At 43.5% G+C, this 14,541-nt stretch overlaps 1 protein-coding gene across 2 annotated transcripts in view; it reads left to right on the top strand.

The window, feature by feature from the left end:
* kdm4b (lysine (K)-specific demethylase 4B) overlaps nucleotides 1–14,541 on the top strand; it is an 87,879-nt gene that overhangs the window by 34,255 nt on the left and 39,083 nt on the right. For both annotated transcript variants that reach the window (XM_090235178.1, XM_036977812.2), the window contains exon 6: nucleotides 5,625–5,674. In XM_090235178.1, the coding sequence (XP_090091304.1) occupies nucleotides 5,625–5,674 (50 nt within the window). The remainder of the gene's footprint in view (nucleotides 1–5,624; nucleotides 5,675–14,541) is intronic.

The following is a 14,541-nucleotide window of genomic DNA, read 5'->3' as shown; positions in this document are numbered from 1 at the left end:
AGGCACATGACAGCCTGCTTGGAGTTTGCCAAAAGGCACCTAAAGGACTCCGACCATGAGAAACAAGATTCTCTGGTCTGATGAAACCAAGATTGAACTCTTTGGCCTGAATGCCAAGTGTCATGTCTGAAGGATACCAGGCACCATCCCTACGGTGAAGCATGGTGGTGGCAGCATCATGCTGTGGGGATGTTTTTCAGTGGCAGGACTGGGAGACTAGTCAGGGTTGAGGGAAAGATGAACGGAGAATTGTACAGAGAGATCCTTGATGAAAACCTGCTCCAGAACGCTCTGGACCTCAGACTGATGACGAAGGTTGACCTTCCAACAGGACAACGACCTGAAGCACACAGCCAAGACAACACAGGAGTGGCTTCCGGACAAGCGTCAACTTCCTTGAGTGGCCCAGCCAGAGCCCGGACTGAACCCAATCGAACATCTCTGGAGAGACCTGAAAATAGCTGTGCAGCGACGCTCCCCATCCAACCTAACAGAGCTTGAGAGGATCTGCAGAGCTTGTAGCGTAATACCCAAGAAGACTCTAGGCTGTAATTGCTGCCAAAGGTGATTCAACAAAGTAGAGTAAAGGGTTTAAATTTGCCAACATTTCTTTAAAAAAAATACGTTTTTTCTTTGTCGTTGTGGCGTATTGTGTGTAGAATAATATTTTTTTTAAATCAATTTTAGAATAAGGCTAGGCACAGCAAAATGTGGAATAAGTGAAGGGATCTGAATACTTTCTGAATGCACTATATCTCTGCTCCAAATGTCTCTACTCTAATCTTAACCCATCTGCTCTGCCATTCCCTTATGGATATGAATACCCGAATCAAGACTCAAACAACCATATGTCTTCTGGCTGTTACCAATACACACCTTTTTTTATAATGACCTTTGGATATTGATTGGGTTTCCTTGATGAAAGAGTTTTCCAGATGAAAAACGAACCCAATAGATGTAAGATAGAGTTTGGATGTATTGGAATTAAAGTTTCAGTAGTTTCAACACACACACACACGAACACCAAGTAGCTCTCTCTGCTTTTGCGACAGGGCTGGCTGAGAAAAGAGACATCAAATTAGTATCGACCGTCTGTGGCACTTCATGCACAAAATCAAATTTGCTGCTACTAATGTCCTCTTGAGTTGTTAGCAGGCGGGGCAGCAACAGGCCTCCTGGTTGGCTATCTGGCATGCATTCTGAATCCTTTTTAGAAGACCTAGGCAGGTTACTTTCCCAAAGTCATAAAGATTGTCTTTAGCACTAGATCATCTTGGTAGGCAATGGACGAACGATCATCTCTTTATGCTAAAATCATTTTTTTTTCTGTGACACCCAGACGAGTAGAGGATAGAGCGAGAATATGACTACTCATGTCTGTTGAACCACAATGTCTCTGTGTGCTTTATTGACAAAGATCTTGATTCTTCATAGAAATGCAAGGTGGTGGATTGTGCCTCAGTGTATTTAAGCCCGTGTGTTGCAGATCAATTGGTTTAGCTGTGTAGATCAGCAAGACCTAGGTTGTAATCCTTAGATATCAAAACCCAGATTAATTTAATAGCCGTGAGCAACAATAGTGAACACTGATGTACTGTGATTGATTTAGAGTTTATTCTACAGGATATTGATTTTGTCTTTTGAACGTGCTTTGATGACTTTGGTTCCCTTGGTAACCCAGTTGAATGCATTCGTGGTTTAGGTTCAAATTACAAATGTCGCTTTCAAAATTATATTTGCCCTTACCCATATCCTCCCAATTCCTAGCCATTCACAAGAATCCCTCAATAGGATAAGGTTCAATCTTATTCATCGTGATCCCCAAAAAAGGGGGGGTTCCCAAAATCAGTCTTCCAAACCTGATGTAAAAGGCTAAACTGATCCCGTGTCAGCACTCGTACTCAGACACGCTTCATGCATATAGCATGGTCAACATGACAAAATAGCATTTTGACACTAGGCTAATAAATCTGGCAGTTGACCCCTGCTACTTGTTTGTCGTCTACACACCCGCCTCCCTGTCCATGTGTGTTTTAGTACAAACATAAGAATGACTCATTTCTCCTTTTTAATAGGACACTTTAACATGTTAGAGTCTGTAGCGAGGAGAGGAGGCGTGGGTTTTAAGAAGACAGCCCGTTGAGCGGATGTGTTTTATACCACGTGGTGTTACATCTCAATTAGATCGGTTAGTTCGGTTTGTTTGTGATCCTGCATCTCCTGTGGCGTGTGAAGGACAGAGCAGTGGATGTAGGGTTACTTATCTTGTTTTAATGAATTTCCGTGTGTGTGTGTGTGTGTTTTTGGTTGGTTGGTTGTAGGCCTACATGTTCCCACTAGGGATTTGAAATCATTCCACTATTCGAATAGTATTGATGATTTTTTTGTTGTTGTCAGATAGTCAAAATACATGTGGATTTTAACCTGAATACCGCTGAGCGAGAGGCTGGCGCTCTACTGCTGCAGCTGCTGAGGGGCTGGTGAGATGGGAGCGAGCAGACAGGTGAAGAGAGAGCTGCAGTACCCAAGGCAACTAGGCTACAGGCAAGACTAGCGCGCTTGTGGCAGCCACAATGTTATTTAGCATCCCGTATAACGGTGCCTGTCTTGACTTGAGTAACCTAGAGCAGTTAGCGCTTTCTACCCCCATTCAGATAAAACAACAGCCTACCTGTTGGTTGCTCATTGTAGCCTACTCCTTTTTAATTCTGTAATTTCATTCCGTCTTGCGTTCCGTTAGTGAACTCTCACTCCACTTACTACACATTGAGCCTCTTTGCTGCTTTGGTTGGCCAACATGAACAACAAGCTACAGCACTTGGAGGCTACGACACTCCAAAAAGTTTGTTTTGTTAAATTCATATTTAGAAATGTTGTGGTATATCCTTGTATGTAACAATGTCACATGGATATTTTTCTGTCATTTTAGAAAAGCATTTTCACGGTTAAAATAGGCCTATCATTTTTTTGGGGGGGGGCACAAATGAAGACTCACAAGTGTTTGAGTGCTAACATATGTTCACATATTCGAATAACCGTGCACATCCCATAGTTCCCATATGATTAGACTAAGTCAACTTTGCCCCAATCTCACTAGAGCACTCGCACTTCACCCCCCCCCCCCCCCCCCCCCCCCGCACACACACACACACACACACACACACACAGACCAGTCGAACACTTACCTACAAGCTTTTCCTCAAACTGCGAAATATTCCCCCACGCAGCTCCTGACTCCTCTCCTCACCAGTAGTAGTAGCAGCAGTGAAAACATCATCTCATCTCACTGCCGAAGAGAAAGGGAAAAGTTCACAGACCTTTCATTTACTCTGTGTTCTTTGTTTGTTTATTTCGGTCGGGCGCTGGCAAGGAGACGTGCCGCTGCCATGACAACAGTGGTCCAGGGAGGATGTAATAGAGGTAGATGTGATGATTGCCTGATTAGATGTTTGAAGGAAGGGCTCATCTGTGCACACACACTCGCACAATATACACACACACACACACCTGACAAAGGCGTGTGTTAGTTAGAGAATGTGAGAATTCCCAGGGGGTGCCAGCAAGGTTTTCTTTTGATTCCCGTGAAGAGACACACACGCACGACTTATTAGCATTGTAATATTGACATCAACACCATTATCTCAGAAACCCTAGGCTCACTCCAATTTGCATAGTGCACCAACAGATCTACAGATGATGCAATCTCTATTGCACTCCACACTGCCCTTTCCCACCTAGACAAAAGGAACACCTTTGTGAGAATGCTGTTCATTGACTATAGCTCAGAGTTCTATACTATACCTCAAAGCTCATCACTAAGCTAAAGACCCTGGCACTAAACACCTCCGTCTGCAACTGGATCTTGGACTTCCTGATGGGCCGCCCGCAGGTGGTAATGGTAGGTAACAACCCATCTGCCATGCTGATCCTCAACACGGAGGCCCCTCAGGGGTGTGTACTCAGTTCTCTCCTGTACTCCCTGTTCACACACGACTGCACGGCCAGGCATGATTCCAACACCATCATTGAGTTTGCCAATGACACAACAGTGGTAGGCCTGATTACCGACAAGGATGAGACAGCCTATAGGGAGGAGGTTAGAGACCTGACCGTGTGGTGCAACAACCTCCACGTGATCAAGACAGAGGAGATGATTGTGGACTACAGGAAAAGGAGGACTGAGCACGCCTCCATTCTCATCGACGGGGCTGTAGTGAAGCAGGTTGAGAGCTTCAAGTTCCTTGGCGTCCACATCACCAACAAACTAACATGGTCCAAGCACACCAAGACAGTCGTGTAGAGGGCACGACTAAACCTATTCCCCCTCAAAATGTTCTACAGCTGCACCATCGAGAGCATCCTGACGGGTTGCATCACTGCCTGGTATGGCAACTGTTCGGCCTCCGACCGCAAGGCAGTGCAGAGGGTAGTGCGCACGACCCAGTACATCGCCGGGGCCAAGCTTCCTGCCATCCAGGAACTCTATACCAGGCGGTGTCAGAGTAAGGCCCTAAAAATGGTCAAAGACTCCAGGCACCCTAGTCATAGACTGTTCTCTCTGCTACCGGAGCACCAAGTCTAGGTCCAAGAGGCTTCTAAACAGCTTCTACCCCCAAGCCATAAGACTCCTGAACAGCTAATCAAATGGTTACCCAGCCTATTTGCATTGCCCCCACCCCCCACCCCCACGCTGCTGCTTCTCTCTGTTATTATCTATGCATAGCCACTTTAATAACTCTACCTACATGTACATAATTACCTCAATTTCCTCAACACCGGTTCCCCTGCACATTGACTCTGTACCAGCACCCCCTGTATATTGCTCCGCTATTGTTATTTACTGCTGCTCTTTTAATGATTTGTTATTCTTATCTCATACTTTTGGGGGGAATTTTTTCTTAAAGCTGCATTTTTGGTTAAGGGCTTGTAAGTAAGCATTTCACTGTAAGGTCCACCGGGTGGCAGTCTAACACAGCTGCGTCTCGCCGTATACTCCAGTAGGTGTCTTTCTATTCCGATCACATAAACAGGGCTTTGACCAGAGGGAGGGTGAGGCGCTAGTTTTGCTTTCCCTAAACTGGAGGAAATAATTGTGATGATGATGATGGTGGTACTAACAAGAGCAATGAAAGCGCCGAGTCTCTTAATGCGGATGGAGAGAGATTTGGCCTCTCTTCTTCTCTTGTTTTCTGATGATTTCATTTGAAACGGGGGAATGGAGCACTACAAAGACCACTACAAAGTCCTCAGTCATTTGATTTCTCCAAGATGGTTTTGATGAATTCCCTTTTTTTAATGTTTTGGAGTGTTAGCCGAGTTAAGTGTGTTTTGTGTGTGTTCACGCGTGTGTAATGAGGACTTTGACAAGAAGCATAATAAGCGGAGTATTCTCACTGGGGATAGCAGACTTATGTCTTTGGAGAGCGAGAAGTGTATATGGCTGTGTAAAGTGGAGGTGAACTCTCTGTCTGTGTGTGCGAAAAAGAGGTATAAAATTGTCCATTTCCTCTCCTAAAGACTGTAAAAAAGAGGAGGAGATGGAGTTCCCTTCATTTCGCGCCATCTTCACTCTTCTTTTCTCCCGCCACCCACCTCATGTTCTCTTTTCTTCCTCTTCTGTTCAGGTACGCCGTCCCACCTGAGCACGGCAAGAGGCTGGAGAGACTGGCGCAAGGTAAGACTACTCCAGATCCTGACGCACACATACACACACTGAGACAGACGGCCTTGGTTCATGTTAAACAGATATCCACCTGATAGTGACTATAGAGTGGCCTGTTAACTGTCTGGCCTCTCCATCAACTGCTGTTTAATAAGGCCTTCAAAAAGGCTGACGACGCAGAGAGTGCGGCCTTTCTCTTCACATTTCTCGCTCCTTCTTCCCAGGAAAGAAAATGCACTATAGACACCTATGCCCTTTTTTGTTGTGGCTGTGAATAACGCTAAAAACGACCAGTTCATTTCTTTATTTAGTAACGCTTCAAGTACTGTACAACACGTTGCGCTGCGAATGGGTAAGAACGTCGTGGAGTATTGACGGTAGGGCTTGCACAATAGTCGTATAATCGTGTAACGGACCATTATGGACATTAACTGTGAACTAAAGACCATCATCGTCTTAATACCTATATTTTGTGTATTCAGAAGTAGTAGAAAATGTATTTTCAAGTAGATCTAGTTCACCCAATAGCAGTTTCAAACTTCTTACATAAGTACGTTTAAAGGTAGTAGTCATTTTACGAGCAGAATGGCACAGTCGGGAGGAAAAACTTCCTTTCCAAAAGTTTCAAGCAGTCGAAACCATTCATTTTTTTGAGGACGGGGGTGACACCAAAGCGGCGTTGTATTCGTTCGGTATGTCTTGAATGCTTTGCTTGTGGAGTAGAGGGTTACACATCGTTTGTCTCCTCAGATCACTCACTTTGTAACAGGTTTGCTCTTTACTGTTGGTCGTGTGCAACCGTACATAACGCCAAGGTAACAGCAATGCAGACAGTCGCAACGCCGACCACAGCCATGCGTATGCTTATGAGATGCTTTTTGATCTATTTCAATATGTCAGTGTGCAGAGTCGCTGTATGAACAGTCACACAGGACCATGAGTACAGAGCATCACACAGACATCATCACACATACCCGACGTTACACAAATAACACTCTCAGCCAGTCACACCTGCTACCACTATCTCTCTCTCTCATCACGTAATTTCAGTCATAACCTGGTCCTTTTTTTTTTTTTCGCGCGGGGGGGGGGGGGTTGGTTAATTTCAAACTCAAAGGACGAAATGAAGCTTTAAGTTAATATTGCCCCGGGGAGAGTTCCACACTGCCGGCTGAATTTTAATGGGGATTAATACGCGGGCTTCGCTGGTACACTATTCACCTTTATCAGCTCACACAGCAGCCGCCAGAGAAAACGCCTCTTTGAGACGAAACAGGCTCTGAAACAATGCAATGAAAATTAAGGATGAAATGGGCCTCGATTATACTGTCAGTTATATTAAAGTTTAACTGGGCAGACGGTCTACCCATCCTTTGAGTCGCAGCACAGACTGCTCATCGGGAGAGGTGTGTGTGTGTGTGTGTGTGTGTGTGTGTGTGTGTGTGTGTGTGTGTGTGTGTGTGTGTGTGAAACATATTTTTCCCTTGTCTAGTAAGTTGAAGGCTTCAAGAAACTATTGATATACAAGAGGAAAGGACTGATTTGTTTTTGAAGAGGAGACTCTGGTCTTTGAGGCTATGGGCGTGAAATGAATTGTCATCTGAAGAGGAGCGAGGAAGAAAGGCGGAAGAGAAGGGAGGGTTTTCACATGAGATCGGATAAGTTTATTTAGGCAACAAGGACCTCTCGCCTTCTGAACAAGCCGTGGCAATCGAGAAAAGACAAAGAAAGATGAAATGGTATGACGCCGAAAAAAATTTAATCAAAATAAAGGCCCGGTCAGAAAACGGTAAAACTGTCACGTACGTTATTTGATATCAGTGTGCCATTTTGGCACTGGTTCAATTTTCTCACTCTTCACTTTGGCTTGCCGTGTAGTCTGGCCCGGTGACCTGCTGACGTTGACCCGGGGTCTGGCGCGGAGGGAGGGATTGTGGGACCAAAGAAATTATTATGATAATTAAAGGCTTTCTGGATGTGTACCACGTCGGTACTCCGAGCACTGTGACCTGTACATCCTGCGTCTTGACCAAGAGGAGAGCTCTTCTCCGATTGACCTCCAACCACCAATTACAGTGCCTTCCGAAAGTATTCATACCCCTTGACTTATTCCACATTTTGTTGTGTTACAGATTATTTTTATTCTCACCCATCGACATACAATAACTCATTATTACTAAGTTGAAAACATGTTTTTTTGAAATTTTTGCACGTTTATTGAAAATGAAATAAGTATTTGCACCCCTTTGCTATGACACTCCAAATTGAGCTCAGGTGCATCCAATTTAATTTGATCATCCTTGAGATGTCACTCCGACTTCATTGGAGTCCACCTGGGGCCAATTAAATTGTTTGGACATGACTTAGAAAGAAACGCACGTCTATATAATGTCCCACAGCCGACAGTGCATGTCAGAGCAGAAACGATATCATGAAGTCCAAGTAACTGTCTGTAGATCTCTGAGATTGTGATGAGGCATATATCTGGTGAGGGGTATAAAACATGCTCTAGTTTCTAAAAAAACAGTGGCTTCCATCATAGGGAAATGTGAAAAAATACGGAACTACCCAGACTCTGCCTAGACTTGGCCGCCCAACCAAACTGAGCAACCGGGCAAGAAGGACCTCGGTCTGGGAGGTGACCAAGAACCAAATGATCACTCTGACAGAACTTGGCCCAGATGGGTGAAGCTGCCATAAGGACAATGGTCTATAAAGTACTTCACCAATCTAGGCTTTATGGGAGAGTGGTCAGATGGAACCAGGGGTGGAAAAAGTACTCAATTGTCATACTTGAGTAAAAGTAATATAAATATATAAAATGACTCAAGTAAAAGTGAAAGTCCCCCAGTAAAATACTACTTGAGTAAAAGTTTAAAAAAAAAACGTATTTGGGTTTACATATACTTAAGTATCAAAAGTAAATGGAATTGCTCAAATGTACTTAAGTATCAAAAGTAAAAGTATAAATCATTTAAAGTTCCTTATATTAAGCAAACCAGACGGTACAACTTTTAATTTTTTTATTGATGGATCGCCAGGGCCACACTCCAACACTCCGACAAACAAAGCATGTTGTGTTTAGTGAGTCCGCTAGATCTGAGGCAGTAAGGATGACCAGGGATGTTATCTTGATACGTGTGTGAATTGGACCATTTTCCTGTCAAAATGTAACTTTTGGGTGTCAGGGAAAATGTATGTAGTAAAAAGTACATAATTTTCTTTAGGAATGTAGTGAAGTAAAAGTTGGCAAAAATAGAAATAGTTAAGTACAGGTTCCCCAAAAAACGACTTAAGTAGTACTTTAAAGTATTTATACTTAAGTACTTTACACCACTGGATGGAACCCACTCCTGAGAAAGGCACATGACAGCACGCCTGAAGTTGGCGAAGAGGGATGTGAAAGACACTGAGAGTGTAAGGCAAAATATTTTGTTGTCTGATGAGACAAAAATGTAACTCTTTGGTCTGACTGCAAAGCGCTATATCTGGAGAAAGCCAGGCACAGCTCATCACCTGTCTAACACCATCCCTACCGTGAAGCATAGTGGTGGCAGCATCATGTTATGGGAATGCTTTTCAGCGGCAGGGACTGGGAGACTGGTAAGGATAGAGGGAACATTGAATGGAGCCAAATACAGACAAATCCTTGATGAGTACATGCTTCAGTGTGCAAACCAACTTAGACTGGGGGGGGGGCGAAGATTTAGGGCAATGAGCCCAAGCATACAGCCAAAGCAACGTTGGAATGGCTTCGGAACAAGAATGTGAAAGACCTTGAGTGGCCCAGCCAAAGCCCAGACTTGAATCACATTGAAAATGTGTGCCGTTCACCGCCTCTCCCCATCTCATTTAACAGAGCTTGAGGAAATCTGCAAGGATGAATGGGAGAAAATCCCCAAAACCAGATGCGCAAAGCTGATACGGACATACCCAGGACGACTCAAAGCTGTAATCGCTGCCTAAGGTGCTTCTACAAAGTATTGACTCAGGGCTGTGAATACTTACATAAATGAGATACTTCTGCATTTCATTTTCAATACATTTGCCAACATTTTCTAAAATCATGTTTTCACTTTGTCGTTATGGGGTGTTTGTGTGTAGATGGGTTAGAGGGGGGGATGATTTGAATTCATGCAGTAACACAACAAAATGTGGAATACATCCAGGGGTATGAATACTTTCTGAAGGCACTGCATGTCTTCCGTTTGGGTGGGGAGCTTAGGCCTAAGTCCTGCGCCGTCTGTGGCTTATTCACTAGAGCGGGGTCATATGGTCATCGTAAGCAGGAAGTCTATGTGAAAGAGACTACACGGTCCATCAAATGTTATGCGAGTCCATGTTGGACGATGACGCTCTTGCACCGCCTTGATTTTGACTGTTGTTCCAATTTCACAGAGCACTTCACAGTTCAAGATTTCACATTGAGGGAATACGATTCACTATCGATGCCACAACGGGTAAATTCACACAATGGGATTAGGGTTGAATATCCCCCCCTGGTATTTTACAAATGTTCCATCCTGAGAATATCACTTTTCTCCTGGGTAACCCGGTATTTCCCACCAAAAACCGGAAGTGTCGTTCAAAAGAATTCTAAAGTAGATAAATAGGCCTATGTCTGGATTTGATTAGAGCTTTGCTCGCAAATTCAACCCTGCCGCTTCCTGATCCATACATTAAATACGTTTTATGTGCCCTACATTTTAACGAGCCCAAGCCCCCCCTAAAAAAGCACAAATTTGGTGTGTGTTCAGACCCTTTGACCTTTCCCATGTTTTGTTACGTTACATCCTTATTCTGCTGCGCTGTCTTCAACAGGACAGTCAGCCCAATGGGCCCAAGCCTACAGACAAGGCAGGTCCTACAGGCCCTAGTTTTGTCGCACCTAGACTACTGTTCAGTAGTGTGGTCAGGTGCCACAAAGAGGGACTTGTGAAAATTGCAGTTGGTTCAGAACAGGGCAGCACAGCTGGCCCTTAAAAGTACACGGAGGCCCCTTCACAGTCCCCAAGTCCAGAACAGACTATGGGAGGTGCACATTACTACATAGAGCCATGACTACATGGAACTCTATTCCACATCAGGTAACTAATCAGATTATTATTATTATTATTTTTGAAACAGGTAAAAATACCTTATGGAACAACAGGGACTCTGAAGAGACACAATGGTACAGACACATGCATATGCATGGATTGTGGTATTGTTGTATGGTGGTATTAAACCATTTGTATTGTAGATATGTAGTGGTGTAATAATGTTATATGATGTACTGTATTATCTTTTGTTTTATAGGTCATGTAAGTGCTTTAATAGGTTTGGACCCCAGGAAGAATTCCGGCTTTATCAGCAGCTAATGGAGATCCCTAATAAATACAGTGCCTTGCGAAAGTATTCGGCCCCCTTGAACTTTGCGACCTTTTTCCACATTTCAGGCTTCAAACATAAAGATATAAAACTGTATTTTTTTGTGAAGAATCAACAACAAGTGGGACACAATCATGAAGTGGAACGACATTTATTCGATATTTCAAACTTTTTTAACAAATCAAAAACAGAAAAATTGGGCGTGCAAAATTATTCAGCCCCCTTAAGTTAATACTTTGTAGCGCCACCTTTTGCTGCGATTACAGCTGTAAGTCGCTTGGGGTATGTCTCTATCAGTTTTGCACATCGAGAGACTGACATTTTTTCCCATTCCTCCTTGCAAAACAGCTCGAGCTCAGTGAGGTTGGATGGAGAGCATTTGTGAACAGCAGTTTTCAGTTCTTTCCACAGATTCTCGATTGGATTCAGGTCTGGACTTTGACTTGGCCATTCTAACACCTGGATATGTTTATTTTTGAACCATTCCATTGTAGATTTTGCTTTATGTTTTGGATCATTGTCTTGTTGGAAGACAAATCTCCGTCCCAGTCTCAGGTCTTTTGCAGACTCCATCAGGTTTTCTTCCAGAATGGTCCTGTATTTGGCTCCATCCATCTTCCCATCAATTTTAACCATCTTCCCTGTCCCTGCTGAAGAAAAGCAGGCCCAAACCATGATGCTGCCACCACCATGTTTGACAGTGGGGATGGTGTGTTCAGCTGTGTTGCTTTTACGCCAAACATAACGTTTTGCATTGTTGCCAATTTTGGTTTCATCTGACCAGAGCACCTTCTTCCACATGTTTGGTGTGTCTCCCAGGTGGCTTGTGGCAAACTTTAAACGACACTTTTTATGGATATCTTTAAGAAATGGCTTTCTTCTTGCCACTCTTCCATAAAGGCCAGATTTGTGCAATATACGACTGATTGTTGTCCTATGGACAGAGTCTCCCACCTCAGCTGTAGATCTCTGCAGTTCATCCAGAGTGATCATGGGCCTCTTGGCTGCATCTCTGATCAGTCTTCTCCTTGTATGAGCTGAAAGTTTAGAGGGACGGCCAGGTCTTGGTAGATTTGCAGTGGTCTGATACTCCTTCCATTTCAATATTATCGCTTGCACAGTGCTCCTTGGGATGTTTAAAGCTTGTGAAATCTTTTTGTATCCAAATCCGGCTTTAAACTTCTTCACAACAGTATCTCGGCCCTGCCTGGTGTGTTCCTTGTTCTTCATGATGCTCTCTGCGCTTTTAACGGACCTCTGAGACTATCACAGTGCAGGTGCATTTATACGGAGACTTGATTACACACAGGTGGATTGTATTTATCATCATTAGTCATTTAGGTCAACATTGGATCATTCAGAGATCCTCACTGAACTTCTGGAGCGAGTTTGCTGCACTGAAAGTAAAGGGGCTGAATAATTTTGCACGCCCAATTTTTCAGTTTTTGATTTGTTAAAAAAGTTTGAAATATCCAATAAATGTCGTTCCACTTCATGATTGTGTCCCACTTGTTGTTGATTCTTCACAAAAAAATACAGTTTTATATCTTTATGTTTGAAGCCTGAAATGTGGCAAAAGGTCGCAAAGTTCAAGGGGGCCGAATACTTTCGCAAGGCACTGTACAAATTCAAATATTATTTTGTTTGTCCTCCATCACACAATACCACATAATGACGAAGCAAAAACAGTTTTTTTAGACATATTTGCAAATGTAATAAAAAATGTAATTTCCATTTACATAAGTGTTCAGACCCTTTTACTAAGTACTTTGTTGAAGCACCTTTGGAAGCGATTACAGCCTCAAGTCTTCTTGGGTATGACGCTACATGCTTGCCACACATGTATTTGGGAATTTTCTCCCATTCTTCACTGCAGATCCTCTCAAGCTCTGTCAGGTTGAATGGGGTGTGTCGCTGCACAGCTATTCTCTTCAGAGATGTTCGATTGGGTTCAAGTCCAGGCTCAGGCTGGGCCACTCCAGGACATTCAGAGACCGTACTGAAGCCACTCCTGCATTGTCTTGGCTGTGTGCTTACGGTCGTTGTCCTGTTGGAAGGTGAACCTCCGCCCCAGTCTGAGGTTTTGAGTGCTCTGAAGCAGGTTTTCATCAAGGATCTCTCTCTATTTTGCTCGGGGCATCTTTCCCTCGATCCTGACTAGTCTCCCAGTCCCTGCCGCTGGAAAATATCCCCACAGCATGATGGTGCCACCACCATGCTTCACCGTAGGGATGGTGCCAGGTTTACTCCAGACGTGACGTTTAGCATTCCGGCCAAGGAATTCAATCTTGGTTTTTTTCAGACCAGAGAATCTTGTTTCTCATGGTCAAAGTCCTTTAGGTGCTGTCATGTGCCTTTTACTGAGGAGTGGCTTCCATCTGGCCATTCTACCATAAAGGCCTGATTGGTGCAGTGCTACAGAGATGGTTGTCCTTCTGAAAGGTTCTCCCATCTCCACAGAGGAACTCTGGAGCTCTGTCAGTGTCCATTGGGTTATGGGTCACATCCCTGACCAAGGCCCTTCTCCCCTGATCGCTCAGTTTGCCCAGGTGGCCAGCTTTAGGAAAGGTATTGGTGGTTCCAAACTTCCATTTAAGAATGATGGAGGCCACTGTGTTCTGGGGACCTTCAGTGCTGCAGAAATGTTTTGATACCCTTCCCCAGATCTGTGCCTCGATACAATCCTGTCTCGGAGCTCTACGGACAATTCCTTCGACCATACAGGTGTATGCCTTTCCAAATCATGTCGAATCAATTTGAATTTCCCACAAGTGGACTCCAATCAAGTTGTAGAAACATCTCAAGGATGATCAATGGAAACAGGATGCACCTGAGCTCAATTTCGAGTCTCATAGCAAAGGGTCTCAGGTATATCTGTTTCGCTTTGTCATTATAGGGTTTTTGTGTGTAGATTGATGAGGGAAAATGTTTTATTTTAATCAATTTTTAGAATGAGGCTGTAACATAACAGAATGTGGAAAATGGAAGGAGTCTGAATACTTTCCGAATGCACTGTATCAGTCAAAAACAGGATTATCTATTTTTGGATGCAATTTTGAATAGGAGAGAGAGAGAGAGAGAGAACTGATTTTAAAGCAACGATAATTGATTGACAGTCTGTTTTTTTTTTTTTTTTTAAATCTGCAGCTGCGATTTAAAAAATATATATATACCTCTTTACAAAAAGAAAATGTGATCCACAAAAGCCAGAAAAACCCCCACAAAAGCCAAGCTCCATACTGCGATGAACTGTCTGTCCACACCCTGAACAGATGAACATGGATCATACATGGCTAAAAGTATCCCACGTCATTATTAAAGTCTAAGTGATAATATGTTTAGAAGGTTAGGCAGAGTAATGGATTAGCAAGCGGAACAAAACTAAAAAAACAACCGGGTCAATATGGCCGTAGAGAAGCCAGATTTAGACTTTGCATATCATTTAACAGTTCCATTTCACGCCATGCTGTTCATATAACCAATTTATTATAATTTACCAGGTTCTCACA

The sequence above is a fragment of the Oncorhynchus mykiss genome, chromosome 5 (assembly GCF_057628025.1).
Source record: "Oncorhynchus mykiss isolate SJ-2025 chromosome 5, ASM5762802v1, whole genome shotgun sequence".
Classification (NCBI taxonomy): domain Eukaryota; kingdom Metazoa; phylum Chordata; class Actinopteri; order Salmoniformes; family Salmonidae; genus Oncorhynchus; species Oncorhynchus mykiss.
The sequence above is the reverse complement of the archived record's forward strand: the minus strand, read 5'-3'. Positions and strand labels throughout refer to the sequence as shown.